General features: G+C 37.1%; 3 protein-coding genes across 4 annotated transcripts in view; 1 reads left to right on the top strand and 2 right to left on the bottom strand.

Moving 5' to 3' along the window:
• Window positions 1-21157, bottom strand: part of LOC307168033 (snake venom 5'-nucleotidase-like) — a 475297-nt gene that overhangs the window by 148492 nt on the left and 305648 nt on the right. The gene's annotated exons all lie outside the window — the stretch shown is intronic.
• LOC307168863 (natterin-3-like) lies at window positions 1156-8524 on the bottom strand. Its single transcript, XM_079889166.1, has 3 exons — window positions 8387-8524; window positions 3893-4028; window positions 1156-2316 (listed from the first exon to the last, which is right to left on the bottom strand). Exons 2-3 carry the CDS (start codon window positions 4011-4013, stop codon window positions 1295-1297), a joined length of 1143 nt encoding a protein of 380 aa, XP_079745292.1. The 5' UTR covers window positions 4014-4028; window positions 8387-8524; the 3' UTR covers window positions 1156-1294.
• Window positions 16688-21157, top strand: part of ube2j1 (ubiquitin-conjugating enzyme E2, J1) — a 16982-nt gene continuing 12512 nt past the window's right edge. The window contains exons 1-3 of the mRNA XM_079887621.1: window positions 16688-16957; window positions 18003-18076; window positions 20110-20241. Coding sequence (XP_079743747.1) covers window positions 16927-16957; window positions 18003-18076; window positions 20110-20241 — 237 coding nt within the window. The 5' untranslated portion in view covers window positions 16688-16926. The remainder of the gene's footprint in view (window positions 16958-18002; window positions 18077-20109; window positions 20242-21157) is intronic.

Raw genomic sequence — 21157 nt, forward strand, 5'->3', positions numbered from 1 at the left:
GTGTTTATTGCAGGAACTTTGATATATTGTGTAATTGCTGTTTATGTTCCGGGATCAAAGAGTGATTACTAACAATTTTGTACTGTGAATGATTACAGTATTGGTTACTCATTGAATTGAAATGTTTATTTTGTATTACTGAAGACTATATAGTTCAAACGAATGGTACATTGTTTAATAACGCATTCTCATGTGGCATATAAAAACAGTGTGTAGAATAAAATATATCCCAGTTGCATTAAGGATGTATTGAGAATTGAAAGCATAAAGGAAGAGCCAAAACCTTTGTTTGGTTATGCTAAAATATATGGTTTATTGATATCTTGATCACATGTAAGGTCTATAAAAATGTTTATTGCTGAATAGCAATTTCATTCATTCATTAAGCAATTCATTAAAGGAACACTCCACCGTTTTTTTAAATAGGGCTTATTCACTTTCTTTCCTACATTTAGATAGGTGGGCAAATGCATTTTTGTGTCAGTGCATGCATTGTTTTAGTTTGACAGGGCCGGCGCTAGCTTAGCTTAGCACAATAAATGGAATCCTTTGTTGCCAGCTAGCATGTCCTGAGTAAAAGTGATATAATTTTTTTTTTTAAAACCCACCTAATTACTTCTTGTGGCCTGCATATTCACAACAAGTACAAATAGCGATGCAGATTAACACTAGGCGATTTCCTATGCAGATATTGACCTGGGACTATATTAGGGGGAAGCACAGGCGAAGCACTGCTACTTGGGCGCAGAGATATCATGTGCTTCCCCCTAATATAGTCCTTAATATATAAGTCAATATCTGCCTAGGAAATCGCCTAGTGTTAATCTGCATCGCTATTTGTACTTGTTGTGAATACGCAGGCCACAAGAAGTAATTAGGTGGGTTGTTTTAATTTTTTTTATCACTTTTACTCAGGACATGCTAGCTGGCAACAAAGGGTTCCATTCATTATGCTAAGCTAAACTAGCGCCGACCCTGTCAAACTAAAACAATGCATGCACTGAGACAAAAATGCATTTGCCCACCTATCTAAATGTAGGAAAGAAAGTGAATAAGCCCTATTTAAAAAAACGGTGGAGTGTTCCTTTAAGGTCGATCAAGACATGGTTAAAATATTATAAAGCCATTACAAGAGCGGCTCTGTTGTGAACAGCACATTGTTATTTCTGTATATCTAGAAAACTGCAGTAGGCCACAGCCTGCAGGACGGCGGGCGAGCTACACAAGCATAGCATGACATTCTGTTGAACATATACATATCAACACGTCATTCATTTTCTATTACAGAAATTGACTAACATTTGCTTCCATCTGAAAGCGGAGTACAGCCTTCCACAAGCACTTGGATATCTGATATTTCTTGTTGACTATAGGTGCCATCGATCGAGGTTCTGCCTATGTCATTGTTGCTGTATACTCTAGTGAGCTCGCCAGTGAACTGAACATCAGCTGTTAAGGTCTTGCTTTGAATTTTGATGATGCAAGACTGTTTGCGGGGAACCTGCACCTCCATACTCACTGAGTGCAATTGTTTTTCAACTGTGGATGTAGTCTTAGTATTGAGGCGGGTATGGTCGTATTTTGCGCTAAGCTTTCCTCCTGCCTTTACTACAAGTATCGAACCACCGACTGTTACCTCTCCAATCCCTCCAAATAAATGTGAACGGGTGCTTAGGAAAGAAATTGTTTTATCGATGCCTTGGTCCAGCTTCACCTGATGTTTGACGGGTTCACAGTTCTTGTTGGAAGCTGTGAATTGCTTCAGTACTGTCATGTCTTCTGTCGTTTTTGCGCGTGCAATGTCATAGTTCGTAATGGTTAAATGCTCACCTTTAATATCACTGTTTAGGGTGAGAACCTCATTTTCTGTTGTGGATTGTTTTTTATCACCAAACGTTATTAAACTGTTCTCGGTCATATAGCCTAACCCAAATTCATTTCGAGCGATAAAGTAACCATTACAAGTCTCTACTGGTAAAGGTGGGATCTCTCCATATGTAGATTTCTTCCACTGAAGATTTTCGAATTTATCTTTATTCACTAGAAATGCAAATTGTTTGTTTGGGACGGTGTGCCATAAAGTGAATTCCTTATGCATTTCAGCAACCGAACAAGTTTTTGCATCACTGTCATAGAAGCAAGGTTTACAGTCTTCCAATCTAGCAACATAAAACGTTTTCTTTGATTTCTTGTCAAAGACGGGAACAGCATCCACAGGCACTTGTATTGGATTCACTACTTTCCATTCCAAGTTGCTCTTGATTGGATTCTTGGCTGGCGCACTGCGGCGAAAAAGGTGATGAAGATGAGAGGACTCTGCAAGACAAATACACAGAATCAGGGCTGTTAAAGGACAAGTTCGGTATTTTACACATAAAGCCCTGTTTACAGATCGTTTCTGATGAAATAGAACGGTTAAGATTAAAATTTGGACAGATGCTGCTGTCCCGAGAATTTTAGGTTTCTTTCACTTTCCCCAAAACCTCTAGAATGGGTGTATAGGTGCACTGGAACAATCCTTCATAAAACGCATTAAACTTTCGTTTACAAAGACGTGAAACTCACCGAGTGGTCAGGGGTGTTCACTGATATGCTCACACAAAAATCGCTGCAAAAGATGCTTTCCAACAGGTTTTATCGTATAGTTTTTGTCCAACTCCATTGACTTGTATTGAATGTGCTGTGTGAGGTACGGTATTACTCCGCCGCTTCTTCTTCTGCTTCTTCTGTGTATTCAATGAAATGCCAGTGGTTTGCTTGCAATTGGCAAATGTTCATTATCGCCACCAACTGGGCTGGAGTGTCTATTATTCAAGCTCTCAACGGAAGAATCTACGGGTGTGAGACGTTTGGATAAATAGATCCACAGTTTTACAATGAAAGGTAAAACACCTGCTGGAAAGCATCTTTTGCAGCGATTTATATCAGTGAACACCCCTGACCACTCGGTGAGTTTCACGTCTTTGTAAACGAAAGTTTAATGCGTTTTATGAAGGATTGTTCCAGTGCACCTATACACCCATTCTAGAGGTTTTGGGGAAAGCGAAAGAAACCTAAAATTCTCGGAACAGCAGCATGTGTCCAAATTTTAATCTTAACCATTCTATTTCATCAGAAACGATCTGTAAACAGGGCTTTAAGTGTAAAATACCGAACTTACCCTTTAACATTTATGCATCAGTTTTCTTTTAGTTTTACTAATTATGTGTCAGTCAATCATAAGACACTGCATGAACAAATATTATCCTTAAAGGGATAGTTCACTTTAAAATGAAAATTCTGTCATCCTTTAATCACCCTCAAGTTGTTTCAAACCTGTATGAATGTCTTTCTTCTGCTGAACACAAAAGAAGATATTTTGAAGAATGTCAGTAACCAAAGTCAGTTAACTGGAACCACTGACTTCCATAGTATTTTCTTTTCTCCTACTATGGAAGTCAGTGGTTCCAGTTAACTGACTTTGGTTACTGACATTCTTCAAAATATCTTCCTTTGTGTTCAGCAGAAGAAAGACATTCATACAGGTTTGAAACAACTTGAGGGTGATTAAAGGATGACAGAATTTTCATTTTAAAGTGAACTATCCCTTTTAAGAGCTCCACGTATATAAACAATTTAGTGGACTGAATGATGAACTGTGTAGCACAAAATGTACATTTTGTCACAAAATACTGCATCTCGTATCACATTATTCATTGAGTTCACAAAATGTTTTTTAGTCAGATGTTACAGGGCAGGTAGAGGTAAATGAATACACTCCAGCCCAGCTGGTTGATGGATTGTAAAGCGCTTTGGGTGTACAGTAGCACACAGTAAAACACTATATAAATGGCTCATTTCATTTCAAATCAGTGTATAGATTGGAAAACATCTGCACAGAAAGCAAACACACCAGCTCCTTCGGTCACAGAAGTGTCCTCTGCTGGAATGGATTGGCTGGAATAAACCTCAGCTGGCTGTATGATGATCTGCAGCAGAGCAAAGGTGATCACCATGCTGAAATCCATCATCATCTGCTGACACGTGATCTACAGATATGAGAAATTACATATTTTAGTAACACCTTACAATTTAATTTGTTAACATTTAACAAAACAGTTAAATTATCAACGAACTTACTGATGTTAACAAAGATTAATAAGTAGGGTAACCCAACAATTTGTCAAATATTGTTTGTTTGGTATTATAATGATTTATTTAACATTGATGTCTTCAGTCCTATTTCTGTAGCCTCCTTTTTGTAACTTGTTACTGTCACAACTGGCCAGTTGAAGAGCAGATGGTTTATTTGCAGTTGTAAGACTTTAATAATAACAAAAACAAAGAAGAAAATCTATAGGACATTAACCGGGACAGCTTTGCAACACAAAGACAATGCCGAGCGAATATAGAACCACACTGAGTGATGAAATACATTAGATAACAAGACACAGGTGGCAAACATAATCAGTTACCATAGCAACAAATGAGAACCTAATAAGAAACCATGACAGCTAAATAAAATAGTCTATAAACACAAAGAAAGACCGGTGACAGTTACAATTCCTGTCTTGTGTTTGGGACTCTTATTTTGATTTTTTGATTAGAACTTATACATACATACATACAAGATCAGGGTGGCTGTATCTCTTACAATGAACAATCATAACAAAAAAACAACAACAAAAAAAAAAAAAAAAAAACGAATATCCTGGATTTGCTTACATCAAAATATATAATTACAAACGCACAAAAAAAGCACAACAATAAAGTTAAATCATCTTTAAATAAGTCGTCATAATGCATCAAAAATTATTATAAGTAATGGATGAAATTAAAGTGTTAAATTCAGCAAGAAACAGAGGAAAGCATAAAGGAGACTTAAGCCATTTTTGCTTGTGAATGAAGAATTTAGCATACAAAATTAAAGAAATTAAGAACATATTCAAGGGACAGCTTTGGATTTTCATAGTAAAAGATAACCTCTTTTAGGATGAAGGTTTGGGTCACATTAGTAGGGGTAAAAACATAAGTACTTAAATTAACCTAAAATGTATTGGTTATACTACAATCACAAAATAAATTCAACAAAAACACAAAAAGAGCAAGTTTCATCAATATCAGAATATTTAGAAATGGGTGAGTTACAGTTTTTCTCAGTCGCTTTTGTGCATTTCTTAGTTCAAAAGTGCAATTCTTGATACTACTTGTACAAATTCCAAATGTACAAGTGTCAGCTTTTTTCCACATTTTCAATTGCTCATGTCATGTTGATCAAAATATAGTAGATGGTTCTCTGTTGAATAGTCTTACCCCTCAAAATATCTAGGCATTAGTTCCTTGCATAAGCCATTACATGCAAAATTGTTTAACTATTTGTCATAAACTGTCAGGCATAGTTTTACACATTTCTATTAGACCTTTTGTACAAAAACGTGAATTGATGACTCATGCAGGTGAAATTGACCCTCACTCAAGGAATGTAAACTTTTAGTTCAACCAACAATCAACCAGTTGTCTAAACTGCTCAAAGGTGCATCTTGTGCAGAGACAGCACTAGAACAGTGCTGCGGGCAAAGTTATGCCTTAGGGGGGTTTCCTGTGTTTCTTTCTAATTTAGTTTTTATTTTCCTTTGTCCTCCTTGTCTTTTTCTTACTGTAAATTATTTTGTTGTTTTCTTTCATAAAGTAGCACTAGTAAAAGCTGTGAAAAACAAAATCTCTTTTGTCTCTTTCAATCAATAACCCACATACAGTAATATGTAAATAGTACTTTTGAAATTGATATATGCCATAGAAGTGCAGCCTTGTGCATTTTCAATACAGTAACTGTCATCCAAACTGTAGCCTAAGTTTACATCTGGTAATAGTGTCAAAGTACACAGTTACATTGACAACATGCCTAAACATTTTGACGAGCTTGTTCGTGAACAATGACTAAATGACTTATCATTCTGATGACACTGACATGATCATTGGCATGAATATTTACTTTTGAGAGATGTACTAAGGATTTTTAGTGACTGACTAGCTTTAGAAACATATCTATTGTATATTGCAGTTTGTACAAATTGTTCTGAAAAATGCACTTATTATTTTGCACATGTTAGGGATGATGTGAAAAACGCACCAAAGCGACTGAGAAAAACTGTAATGAAAAACACTTAATATTGTTCATTTCAAAACCTTTTGAAACTCAAGCAAACTGATTTGAAGATCTGTCTCTCCTACAAACTTAATGAAATGTTTTACTGCAAAAAATAATAATAATGGTAATAATGATAATATATGAGTTTTACAAAGCATTACCCACTTGCCTGCACTTGATGGGTTTCAAATAGGTTATAAGATATGTACTTTAGAAGACCAATACCAGAAACAATCTAGACATAGAGAGTCTGAATGATATCACCACACCCTTTATCTGAGCCACAAACCCCTCCATCACACAAAGGGTTTAAGACAAACAATATCAGAAAAATGATAATTATAAAGATGTATTTATGAAAGATAATTCTTATCAGCCTGACTTTTCTGTCTCTGTTTCTCCCTGTTTTCTCTTTCTGGTCTGCAAGGCTGCAAGTGTTAGAGGGGAGAAGAGCTGTTTTCGCTTCTGAACACATCTGTTTTAATATTTATGTATGTGTATGTGTGTGTGTGTGTGTGTGCGTGCGTGCGTGCGTGCGTGCGTGCGTGCGTGTGTGTGTGTGTGTGTGTGTGTGTGTTTCTTGGAAAGCAGCCTGGGAAGGGTCCTTTTTTTCTTTGTCTAGGAGAAAGGGCCGAAAGGATGCTCTGGGATGAACGGTGCCTTCAGCCGGAAAGTGGCCATAAATGGACTTGTCTCACTCACATAGAAAAAATAAATAGAGATAAAATAATCTAACAATTTGTTAAAGCAATATAGGTGTCACAGTTGTGTTCTTTTAGTTTGTTTTCATTGGACTTGTCTGCCTGTCTTCTTGTAACGTCTTCATCTTTATCAGTTAATCTGTATCACCTGGATTTAGTTAATTATCATCATCATCATCTACATCACCTGTGTTCAGTTAATCAGTGTTCATCTGTGTTACCTGATGTACCTGATGTACTTAGTGTGTGTTTGTATCCTGCCTGTCTGTACCCATTGGAATTTATATTTAGTAAAAGTTTGTATTGGAGCCTTCTGCCTGAACCACACCCTGACAGTAGGGTATTCTAAAGACACTAGTTACTAAATGTCTCAACTCTTAAAGGAGAACTCCGGTCAGTTTTAACATTAAGCTCATTTTTTTGTAAATTTGGAGTGCTGTCAGTACAGAGAACAACGACAAAAATCGGTGTTGCCTACACCGTGTTATAGCCTCTTTTTAAAATGTGCACCCTGTTGACTTCAATGGGGCAAGTTTTAAACCTGCTTTTAGCCTCTTAACATCCTTGATGTGTCATTACAAGTGCCCAGCCAATGTGAGTGATTCCTTCAGAGTGAACGTGGGTGAATCTGACTGCAGTAGATGTGAAAGATATGAATAAAAGTGATGTTATTTCAGCCAGCGCTCATACCTGTATTTACATCCTGTTTTCGGTCGAAGTCCAGAGTAATCGATTGTCGAGTTCACGCGCATGATCATAGGTAACTAAACCAATGCGTGTGAACTCGACAATCGATTACTCTGGACTTCGACCGAAAACAGGATGTAAATACAGGTATGTGCGCTGGCTGAAATAACATCACTTTTATTCATATCTTTCACATCTACTGCAGTCAGATTCACCCGTGTTCACTCTGAAGGAATCACTCACATGACCTGTGCACTTGGAATGACACATCAAGGATGTTAAGAGGCTAAAAGCAGGTTTAAAACTTGCCCCATTGAAGTCAACAGGGTGCACATTTTAAAATGAGGATAAGAGGATGCCCAGTGCCCACACTCCATCCCCCCCTCTCCCCCCCCCCCCTCCCCTCCCCTCCCCTCCCTCCCTCCCCTCTTTATTTTTTCTCTGTGTGAAGAGAAAATTTGTGATTTTTTTATATAAATCTAAATAATATTTTTTCACTATAAAGAACCTTTTTTGGAATGAAAAGGTTCTATGTATGTTAAAGTTTCTTCTTGGAACCATCAATGCCAATAAAGAACCTTAATTTTTAAGAATTTACAGTTAAAGTTAAATTTATATTTAAACTTGGTGGCTGATACCAAACAGTGAATGTATATTATTTTGGTACAGCAAGTACACGCCAGCCTGACTGTTATTCACTAAATCTTGTGAGAGAAGAGAGATATCCTCCTAACAAACAACTCTAGTATGCTCCTAACATCCAGAAGTTATTATTGTATGGAAACAGCGATTTAAAACAGCAGTGAACACAGATGAGCAGACAAAAAAAAGCAAACAAGGCAAAACTATGTTAATATTCATTCAAACCTACCTCACACACAGAGGATGGTCACTTGAATTCTTTCTTGTACAAAGTGTTAAACCGATTTCCCCCGAAATGTGCAAAATCCCGCAAATTGGCACATGGGAAAATAGGAGTGCTTGATAAACAGGATCCAAACTGCGCAATGAAGTGAGGAGGAGGAGGAGGAGGAGGAGGAGGAGGAGGAGGAGGAGGAGGAGGAGGATGAGGATGTATGGGGTATGCATGTGACATCCAGCGGTGAAGAGACAGACTTCACCACAACCATGCAGCTCATTTGCACTACTATGGCAAAAGCTTGGCTTAAATGAGTATTAATCAGACGACACACTGATGGGTGTCATTAATGAACCAAGCTCTAGCCTTTTTTAATTATGCAAGACAAATAAACATTTACAAATACAGGAACAAAACAAACAAACAAGGAGGATTACATAGGCATATAAAGCATAGGAAATGGCAGACAATTCTTAACAATATTGAGTTCTCCTAAAATATGATGCATAGCTTTGCAAGTTCTTGATTAACATTAACCTAAAACTCAATTTTAACAGCTTCCAATACGAATCAGAACTCATGATGTAATCAAATGAAGATTCAACCAGAAGTTAAAGAGAAACCAGCATCAGGATCAGAAATCGTAGTTAGTTTCTCCCTTTTTTTCGGTCTATTTAAGCCCCCTGTCTTGCGTTGTTTGTCGTGAGTGTTAGGTTGGTTGTCATTTCTAATTAAAGACTGTTTCAAGGATCCCTTGTCTTCGTGAGCTATCTACTACAGCCGTCCATGACAGGATGGAAGACCATAACAGAAACTCAACCATGAAAATGGCTAAAGAACATCTCCTCTCTCTCCGACAGAATGGACATCCTCTGGAGAGGTTTGTGGAGGAATTTTTTGATTATTCCTATCTGGTGAGCTAGAGCGATACTACTCTCAAGGCTTACTTTCGGATGGGACTGGATGGTAGCTATATCCGTTCCTATCTCCTGGTCATTATAATTTACCCTTAGTCAGTTTCATTAATTACGTCCTCTGGCTTCTTCCCCTCTCCGATCCCCACATCCAGAGTCCACTCCCATGTCCATTCCAATGAGTGAAATTTCTGAGTCTATTCCAATGAAGTGAAATTCCCAAGTCCATTCCAGTGAGTGAAATTCCCGAGTCCGTCCCTGAGTGTGAAATTCCTGAGTCCTTTCCAGTGAGAGAAATTCTAGAGCTCAACACAGAGAGTGTTGCCACACACAAATTCACTCCAGCCCCTGAGCACAGTCCAACAGGGCCGGAGTGGGGCCACTTTTCAGCCCGGGAGTTTCAGGCCCAAGACCGGCCCACTTTTTCCATGGTGGAATTCCAAATTAGCACTTTTTCCAAATTGGATAAATGAAGAAACAGTTCAGCTCTTACTATTGTGTAGTTTGTAATGGTTCAACAAATAATGTAAAGGTTAAATAATATTTCACTTAGACTTTATAAGAAGCAATTGCGACTTTGTTTCACACAATTCTGACTTTATATTTCGCAATTGCGACTTTATAACACGCAATTGAGACTTTATTTCACGCAATTCTGACTATCTCGCAATTCTGACTTTATATTTCGCAATTGCGACTTTATATCACACAATTCTGACTATCTCGCAATTCTGACTTTAAAAGAAGCAATTGAGACTTTATTTCATGCAGTTCTGACTTTATATCTCGCAATTCTGACTTTATAACACGCAATTGAGACTTTATTTCATGCAATTCTGACTTTATATCTCGCAATTCTGACTTTATAACACGCAATTGCGACTTTATTTCACGCAATTCTGACTTTATATCTCGCAATTCTGACTTTAAAAGAAGCAATTGAGACTTTATTTCATGCAATTGCGACTTTATTTCACGCAGTTCTGACTTTATATCTCGCAATTCTGACTTTATAACACGCAATTGAGACTTTATTTCATGCAATTGCGACTTTATTTCACGCAATTCTGACTTTATATCTCGCAATTCTGAGAAAGCAATTGTTCAAGTTCAAGTTCAAGTTTATTGTCATATGCATATTCGTACAGAGTACCACAGCAATGAAATACAATGTGCCTTAGCACTCTCTCAGCACCAGTCAATAAATAAGATAAAATAGAAAAAAATAAAATAAAATTAAAACATACGCTCAAACCTCAACCCTCCTTCCTCTTGCACTATCGTTCAATAGCCTTACAGCCTGTGGATAAAAACTGTCCCTAAAACGTGACGTACGAGTTGGGATGCTCTGCCAACGTCTCCCTGATGGGAGTTGGGAAAAGAGACTATGTGCCGGATGACTAACATCCTGTATAATACTCAGTGCCTTTCCAGTGCTGCGTTTCAAATAAATGTCCTGGAGTGAGTCCAGTGGAACCCCAATAATGTTTGATGCAGTTTTAACCACCTTTGTCAGAAGATTCAATTCACTTGAAGTAGCCCTTCCAAACCACACTGTAATATTACCTGTCAGTATACTCTCAATTGTACAACGATACATTTTTTTTTAAAATGCTTAGTGACATACCATATTTCTTAAGACACCTCAAGAAGTAAAGCCTCTGGTGTGCCTTCTTAATGGCACAGGTGATGTGGAAAGACCATGAAAGGGAGTCTGAAATATGAATGCCTAAAAACTTAAAAGTATTCACAATTTCAACTGCAGAGTTATTAATGTAAACAGGTGTATGTGTGGGTTTATTTCTTCTAAAATCTATGACCTCCTTAGTTTTCCCCACATTCAGGGACAGATTATTTCTTCGGCACCACATGATCAAATTACTCACCTCATCCCTATAGGCAGTTTCATTATTGCTGTCAATGAGTCCTACCACTGTAGTATCGTCTGCAAATTTCACAATACTATTTGTGGGATATTTTGCAATACAGTCATAGGTATACAGACTATATAATAGAGGACTAAGACAGCAACCTTGAGGTGGTCCGGTATTTAACACTATTGGGGCTGAGTATGTAGTGCCTACTCTAACTGTCTGAGAACGGCCTGTTAGAAAGTCCTGTATCCACCTGCAGATGGAAGTACAGAGGCCCAGGTCTAACAGCTTAGATATTAAAATGGAAGGTCTGATGGTATTGAAGGCACTGCTATAATCAACAAACAGCATCCTGACATACGTATCCACCCTCTAGATGTTGAAGTGCAGAATGTAAAACCAAAGATACAGCATCGTCCACAGCTCTATTTGATCTATATGGAAATTGTAGTGGATCAGTGAAGACAGGAATGCAGTTGTTAATATATGATTTCACAAACAGTTCAAAGCACTTCATTATCACAGAAGTTAAGGCTACAGGTCTAAAATCATTCATACAGGTGGGAGTTGTTTTCTTAGGCACAGGAATTATGATTGATTTTTTAAAACAATTCGGAACCATAAGCTGTCACTGTGGCAGTACCTTTTCAAAAGGTACACCTTTGTACCTAAAGAGTGCATATTAGTCCCTCAAAGGTACATATTGGTACCAAAAGTGTACATATTAGTACCTAAATGTTACATATTAGAACCCTTTTGAAGGGTACTGTCCCAGTGACAGCTTTTGTACCTTGCCAAATTGCCTATTGCCAAACAGATAACCTAATATTACTGTTTTACTGGATACTGATTAAATATACTTGTTTTGCAGGTTGCATGATAACACCATTCAAAGACCTGCCAAAGAAAAGTATGCATTTGTTAATTTTATATTTGCATAGTTATAATTTTTTGTTGATATTTCAAGCCTACCTTACTTAATGTTTTCAGTCTTTTCATAATACTCAAATTGGAAACTGATTGTTGTAACAAATATGTCATTAGATCTTAGTTTACAGTATGTGTACATAACGTGGTCCATATCTATTAATTAAGCCTGGTACATAACAATGTATATTATATACTAATCAAACTCACTCACTAATTCTGAAACTGCTACTCTAATTTATTTACATTTTTAGGATTTTTAGGTACTCCTGTTGGTCCTCTTTTGCCTCAGCAAGGAGTCTTCGAAGGCATGAAAAGGAGTTTCATGTGAAATCAGATCCTGTGTACTGTGTTGATGTACAGCAAAGTGTCTTTCTCACAGCAAAAAATAGTAGAGGCCAAAGAGTCCCGATACATGTACAGAAAAGCACCGCCTCTCAAGTAATTGCCTTTGAAGTAGCAGAGTGTTCATGACTCTGGCCAAACTTAGAGGAAAGCCTCGTGCAGAGTGAGAACATTTAATCAGAGTTTCTTCACCACACATTCCTCCTGAGCCTCCGAGAGAAGAACCTTAAAGACGAATCAGAATTGAACAATTCAGCATCAGTAGAGGGAATCTGCCCAATTTTCTGTGAGAAACATTGATATTCTGGCAGTTTTGTTTACTTTTCCATTTATCCAGGAAAGAAGGAAAGATGGTGCCTCTTGGGGCGGACAAGAGTGTCCTTTGATAAATTGTTGAGGCACTGGTATTGCCTTTGTAAAAGCACAAAGAAACAGTATAGATGCCTCCATATCTAAATGGCAATGTGGTGGCTCTTCCAAGAAAGAGAAGATTTATTAATTGAGTCTTCCAGAGGAGACAGTGACTTGTCATGGGACCCCTCTGAAAATGAAGAGATTGAACTTGGTGTTGTAGAGGAAGGACTAGAAGCACCAACTGTTTGCAATGACCAACTATCTCCGGCAAAACAAAAGAATGCCAGAAATTTTGCCACAGAAATGAAGGACTCAGGCAAGTCAGGTCCCGATAAGGTTTGAGCCCACAGAGGAAACATGTCCTCATTGCCCTGGGCCAAGCCCACACCAGGTCTCACAGAACCAGTGGTTGCCACAAAGAACGCATCAGTCTACGACATAGATTCAGTGAAGAAAGGTTTGTGCATTAAAAATAGTAAAAGTAAATGTGTGATAATGCCACAGTAAAGCATGTCTTTTTTGTTCTCTCTCCTAATAAAGGTGTTGCAGTGTGTGTTAAGAACTGCCTGATCTGCAAGACACCTGTCAGGTTTCATGAATACACTTCAGGTTTTCATAATTTCATAACAGTATTAATTTGACAACCCGTCTTTGTGCAATGATGACATCTGCCCTAAAGGTAAGAAAATGGTATTTGTAATTCATATGCACAGCATGTCAAATTGATTTTAAGTTTAAGTTTAATTACTACACTTTGAAGACAAACACAGCCATTGGGCGACTTCTGTCAATGATGGAGGACCTTCTTCTTCCAACACCCTGAGGAAAGCAATTTTTCATTTCTGTGCAAAGACCAGATATAGCTACGACTTTTCTTGCATTCGCTGTGGCCATGAACCACCTATCTCTGAAAAACATAAACTATCTGAAAAACCAAGAAGAGAATTCAGTTGTGCCCACACACTTGTGCAACAACAACCTTTATGGTACCACTGAATTGTTCAGTCTCAGTTTGAATGCCATTTTGTTCTAAATCCCTCAAATCTTTATGCATTCAAGAACTGCATCCATGCACGTCATCTGACTTGTACACCGCCAACAGAAAGCAAGCTGACAATGAAGACAGCAGCTCAGGTGGTAGACATCTCATTTGGAAGTAAATTAGCCCCAGTTTGTGAATTGAAGTCTGGAACGATGGGATTTACAATTTCACAATCATCATTATACAGGGACAGCGTAATGGAGAGATCTTTTGAAAACAGGAGGCTGCTTTTGCACTGCTCACATCAGTGTAATCAATGAGGGCACCATCCTTATTTTGCTTCTGAGAAAGGATTTTTTTTCCATGGTACCTGGACTTTCTATTATTTTTTTAAAGGGGTGGTATAATGTCCTTTTCACAAGATGTAAAATAAGTCTCCGATGTCCCCAGAGTGTGTGTGTGAAGTTTTAGCTCAAAATACCCCACAGATATTTTTATATAGCATATTAAAGTTGTCACTTTTTGAGGGTGAGTAAAAACGCACAGTTTTTGTGTCTGTTCCTTTAAATGTAAATGAGCTGCTGCTCCCGGCACAGGGGGCGGAGCTTCAACAGCTTGCACTCACACAGACATGCACTGAAAATGTCAATGTTTATGTTCAAACCGGAGTCAGACAATAATGGAGAGACTCAAGAAGTGGTAGCAACATGTAGACAACATTTCTGAATGGTTAGTTGATGAATTTATGTAGCTTATCTAGTTATCTTTATCATTGATTAGCATATTCTGTCTTGATAATCTATAAATCGTGTTCAGGGGGCGGGGTTTATGTAAATCTAGGGTTGGTGATGTCACTAGCCCGGGAGGAATGTGGTGTAGTCTCTACCAGCCGTTTGTTGTAGTCCTTAAAAAGTGATTTCTTTAAAAGCAAATATCTCCCTTTGCTTTGAACTTTGAGCGTTGTAACTTTGCAGATGTTGTTTATGCTCAAACAGCAACATTACACACTAACTAAAGTTAGAAAAGTGAAATCATAATCGACCACCCCTTTAAAGACAGGCTGCAAAGAAACTTATTGAAAGGTGTCCTGGACTGCTATATGTCTCACACTGCCAGTCAGTGCAATGCTCAGTCTCTGGCTTAATGAAAAACCCTGTTTGAGAAAAATATTTCATCTGTTTAAAGCCTGAATCCAGGTCCAACAATGGTTCAGCGGCTCTCTCAAAGTGATTATTTAAGGCACTGACATCAGGGTGATCTGAGTGACCAAGTCATGCAAAAGAGCCATTGTCTTGGTCTGCAAGTTACCTACAATATCAGTGATCAAAGAAGATGTTTGCTTCACCATGTAATTAATATGTTGTAGATAACAGATCTTTTGAATTCTTGTGTCTGAGAGCACATTGTGGATGTGTTATAGTGTTGCCACTTCATTTGTGTGTGTTCTGACAGATTTATTGATGTTATCTGACAAAAACAAACAAACAATGTTTTTGTAAATTCCATTAATTCCTGTGTCTGTTCTCCACAGACCCCAAACATCCCAAATTAAACTTTGTTTAACATTAACTTTACAACCAGATTGTAAATTAATAAATGTTAAGCACTTTTTCTTAGAAAATATAGCCTACACATTTATACACAAAAATGCCAGAGTGTTTATAACAATCACTAAATATTAATAATATGACACTAATATTGGTCTCGTGGAGGAAATTAATGAACTTTAGCTTGGACCCTGACCATTTCTTCTTGTGGAATTTTCCCCAAATAATGATAAGCTATAGAAAAATACAATTGAATAATAATATTATTATTATTTTAGTAATAGTAGTATTTTAATTATTTTAATTAATTAGAAGTAGTGGTGATTAATTACAAAAAAAAAAAAACATTACAAAAAGATATACATATTATTTTTCTATGGAAGAAAAATAAAAGGAACAATCAATATCTAAATCAAATCTCTCTAACAAACATTTAGCTGTGTCTACCATAACATTTTAAATGTTTCCTCTTTTAATTTATTATTTAAACAGTATTTTTCACAAATTCTCCACGTTTTAGTTCAGTTTATATTTTATACATTTATTCACAACAAGATTGTATGATATAGATATATCCCGCATTGGTTTCTGTTTCACCTGTTATATTTCTAGACAACAATTGTGTGTCATATCTCCAGTAAACATGTGTAACACATATTGCATCAGAAGTATCACTCCCTCTTACTAAATGTATAATTTGCTGATGTATAGCGTCAAACATACTCTTTGAAAAACCAAAACTCGCTATAATTTTTTTTTTTTTGTATGAATGTGTGTAGATTTTTATTATTTATTATTATTTTTTATTAAACATTTACTTACAAAATACAAAAGTGTAAAGTCATAAATCAGAGAAAAAAGCCAGAGGTTCAGGGACTGATAAATATTACATCACATTTGAATTCAGAAAAAGAAAGAAAGAAAAACAAAATAAATAAATACAAGAAAATAAATAAAATTAAGTTACAAAATGAGGAAGTATCCATTAAAAATTAAATAAATAAATCAATATTCTCCCCACAAAACATAAAATAATATAATAATAATAATAATAATAATAATAATAATAATAAAAGATTTATACAAAAACCCCCAAAAAATGAGCATACATTCAAAGTTTTAGTTGCCTTTTTGTTACAAGAGTTAGATAAGGATTTGATATAAATCTTCTTGAAAGTGAGAAAAATTGGGGGTTACTTTCATAGTTTTACACTTGTGGATAAAAAAAAATTGCAAGCAAAATAATTAAGTTGCAAAGAAAAAATATATTCTCATATTGCTTCTCAAAAATTAAAGACCCAAATAAAACATACAACTCGCTATAAAATTAGCACAGCTTTTCAGTGGCTGGCGTCACACAGCGCTGTTCGCCTGAAGCGCATCAATAAAGTTCCGCCATTCAAACGCTAAATTTACTTCCTGTTTTCATTTTTTTGTATGTCCTGTGACATCTGAGAAAATCATCTCGAAAGTAGCAGAAAACTTCAGTGCTGCCACGTCAGGATTACAGCCCTAGATAAACACCTGGCGAAATCCCAAGAGACACACACACACACACCCCAAATAACCTGAACGGAAAACACCAGCCCAGCGCGAGGTTTGTTCCGTCATGGAGAGCAAATACAACTTGAAGAGTCCAGGTATGTCACCACATCTTTAATACATCATCGATATTACATTTAATGACATGAGTTATGTGCTCTGAAAAGGCGTTATACATACATTCAGCCCTTAAATGTCATTAGCTAACGTTAGCTGGATTATTAGCCTTAACGTTAGCCAACGGCAGCTCGTTCAAGTGTGTGTGTCGATATAGTTCATCTCATTCTGTGCTGGAATGCGTCGAGCAAACATCAAACACTACCGTGCCATGTAACGTTACATTAATATAGTTATAGTGCTGTGTAATGGTTTATATCCATAGTACCAGGGTACTCCCACCACAGTATACTGTATATAATATATAATACATATTGGGAAGCAACCAGCTAACATTAATACAGTAATTGTAACATATTTTTGGCACTGCAGTAATATATGATTATTTTGTCAAGCGAGTACTATTTTATTGGTTTCACTTTATTTTAAGGTGTCCATGTTACAGTGTAATACATTTAAGTACTGAGTAATGTTAATGAACTGCATGTACTTACTACTATTTTTATTGTTTTATTGTGCACACACACACACACATGGACGTTTTATCCTGCAATAATTTCACTAGAGCCAAATTGCTACGCTTTATTTTTGTTTTTACACGCTTTGTCTTGCTAATTATCATGTCTTGGATCTCCTGGGACGCAGTGAGGTTGCTGGGTGTTTCCTTTCTGTCTGAAGTCAAAGGGTTCACCATCAAGTCAGACTTTTATGGCTTATGCAGTAAACCGATGAAACATGTTTCAGTATGAAATAAATACTGTAATGAAATTATGTTTGTCTTTGTATACACAACTTATTAAATTATTCCTAATGAATATAATAAAAGGATTCAGTTTTGACCCCACATATTTTGTGAGAGATACTAATACAACAACCAATATACAGGTCTACTGTAATGCAGAGTCAGTATATTCTTTATATTACAAGCCTTATTTTTTGGGCCAGTCATTATATTGAATATTTGTTGCAGATATGGACATAAGATCGCAGCTCGATGACAGATGTGTGTTTTCTTGTGTGTATTAGCTGTGAAGAGGCTGATGAAGGAGGCGGCTGAACTCCGGGACCCGACCCAGCACTATCATGCTCAGCCACTGGAGGTCAGACTAATGTCTAGTTTGATTATCATTCAATTATTAATTACATTTATATTTTTTATTATATAATAATAATATTATTTAATATTGTTATTATTATCTTAGTTTGTGTGTCTAATTATAATCTATTTTGCTAGTTTGTTAGAGTTAATGACCTCCTCATTTCCTCATTTGTAAGTCGCTTTGGATAAAAGCGTCTGCTAAATTATTAAATGTAAATGCTAATGACCAATTAGCATCTAATAGCAGAACTAGCCGTTGTATACATCTGCCTGTCAAAGAACATCATTAAAGGAATACTCCACTTTTTTTGGAAATAGGCTCATTTTACAACTCCCCCAGAGTTAAACAGTTGAGTTTTACCGTTTTCGAATCCATTCAGCCGATCTCCGGGTCTGGCGGTACCACTTTTAGCATAGCTTAGCATAGATCATTGAATCGGACAGGACCATTAGCATCTCTCTCAAAAAAATGACCAAAGAGTTTTGATATTTTTCCTATTTAAAACTTGACTTTTCTGTAGTTACATCGTGTACTAAGATCGACGGAAAATGTAAAGTTGTGATTTTCTAGGCTGATATGGCTAGGAACTATACTCTCATTCCTGCGTAATAATCAGGAAACTTTGCTGCCGTACCATGAGTCCAGCAGGCGTAATGATATGAGTCCAGCAGGCGTAATGATATGTATGAGTCCAGCAGGCGTAATGATATGTATGAGTCCAGCAGGCGTAATGATATGAGTCCAGCAGGCGTAATGATATGAGTCCAGCAGGCGTAATGATATGAGTCCAGCAGGCGTAATGATATGACGCAGCGCCTGGAAATAGGTCTAATAGGTTAGACAAACTTAGTCCCGGTCACATTGCAAGTTACCGAGCTGGGAATATTTTCATTTTAAGTTTGTCTAACCTATTAGACCTATTTTCAGGCGCTGCGTCATATCATTACGCCTGCTGGACTCATGGTACGACAGCAATGTTTCTTGATTATTACGCAGGAATGAGAGTATAGTTTTCAAGTTTTAAGTAGGAAAAATATCGAAACTCTTTGGTCATTTTTTTGAGAGAGATGCTAATGGTCCTGTCAGATTCAATGATCTATGCTAAGCTATGCTAAAAGTGGTACCGCCAGACCGGGAGATCGGCTGAATGGATTCGGAAACGGTAAAACTCAACTGTTTAACTCTGGGGGAGTTGTAAAATGAGCCTATTTCCAAAAAAATAGTGGAGTATCCCTTTAAAGGGGTCCTGTTAGTTTTTGGGGTCTACTGGAATTCATTTAATCAATCATTTAATGTTCAAAATATATATATATTTTTTTCTTCAAGTTACTAAATGTAACTTATAAGAAGAAGAAAGAAAAAAAAAGTTTTTTCTTTGTTGCAGCACCTGTTTCACCCTCTGTCTGAACGCTCTGTTTTAGTTTTGTTTCTTTAAAACCCGCCTTCCAAAAAGCGCGCCCGGCTCTGATTGGCCAGTCGGCCTCAGTCTGTTGTGATTGGTCGACCGATTAGAGCAGTGGTTCTCAATCCTGGTCCTGGGGACCCACAGCTCTGCACATTTTATATGTCTCCTTTATCTGACACACCCAGTTCAGTTCAGAGCTCTTTCCTAACGAGATGATGATCTGAATCAGGGGTTTTGTCAAAGGTTTAACAGACACAGGCGAATCTTTGTCATTTATGAATAAGTTTGCACAGGGTCTCAATCAAGATCGCAGTCTTTTAAGGGTTAATCGTGCGCACTGGCACTGATATAGTGAATAACTCTTAACTTTACAGACCTTTTTCATGAGCAAACGACAACATTACACACTAAAGAAAGATGAACATGGAACAAAAAAAGCATAATAGGAGCCCTTTAAGAAATAACTGGAGCTTTGGTTTTATCTGAGGCTTTACATGAGGCTTATCACTGGATGTATGGTAGACATTACGGTTAAAGAAGGGTGAGTTCGTGCTCTCTAGCATCAGAGAGGTCAACTCTTCATGTTGAATCATCACGCTGTCTGATGTGACTCTCGTGTGTTGATCAGGATAACCTGTTTGAGTGGCACTTCTCCGTCCGAGGACCTCCAGACTCTGACTTCGATGGAGGAGTTTATCACGGGCGGATCGTTCTGCCCCCCGAATACCCCATGAAGCCCCCCAGCATCATCCTGCTCACCGTAAGACAAGCGTTGTCTGCTTCTTCAACCTAATGCCTCTATTTTAATCCCACACAGTCCTTCACACATCTTACCTGGGGTTGAGAACCGAGAAGCGGTTCATGTTCCTTAATAATACTGGAACCCAATGATTTGCATGACACTCGTTTTCAGGAATTATCATATCTTCTGCTTTGCTATTGAACCTAAAGGTGCCTTGAAAGAAATGTTTTAGCTTTTAGAACGAAATCACTATGTGACACTAAAACAGACACCACTAATTTCTATTGTGTAGTCCTCCTCTCACATGCATTGTGACCGGTGTGCTGTCATTCGTGAGCAAAAGTCACTCATCACACACCAAGCCTGTCCGGCTAGTTTTTAGTTTTAACGAATGAGTCAATGCACAAGAATAAAAGCGAAAGTGTTGAAAGCGAATAAAGAAGTCATGACGGCACAGACAGAAGGAGGTTATCATCTTATATCATTTTATATCATCTAACGTGAGCATTCCAGTGCACAAATATTTTCATAATAACATGAGCCGCCTGGAAAGAAGAACTTGATCTGCGTGATTGATATTCATAATAATACGCAAACGCTGCTTTGTTTACAGTTTCTTTCTGCAGTCCTAGTTTCAGTTTCTCTTTTTGAGGGAAGATTACAGACTATTGATGCCGGCTGATAATGAATGAATGAATGAATGAAATCTTTATTTCGAACATTTAAAAAAATGAATTAAACAAAAGACAGCAACACATGAAATATCCATCAATATAATAAAACAAAAATATGCTTTTTAGCATATAATCAACCTGTTCGAAAAGGGATAGGTAGAAGCCCTAGGCTTATCAGGACCTACCCCCAGTAACTACCCAAACCAAATCACATCGAACAAGATAATCCAACATAACCTTTAAGATAATACAGAAAAAAC

This window comes from Squalius cephalus, assembly GCF_949319135.1.
Source record: "Squalius cephalus genome assembly, chromosome: 12".
Taxonomy (NCBI): Eukaryota; Metazoa; Chordata; class Actinopteri; order Cypriniformes; family Leuciscidae; genus Squalius; species Squalius cephalus.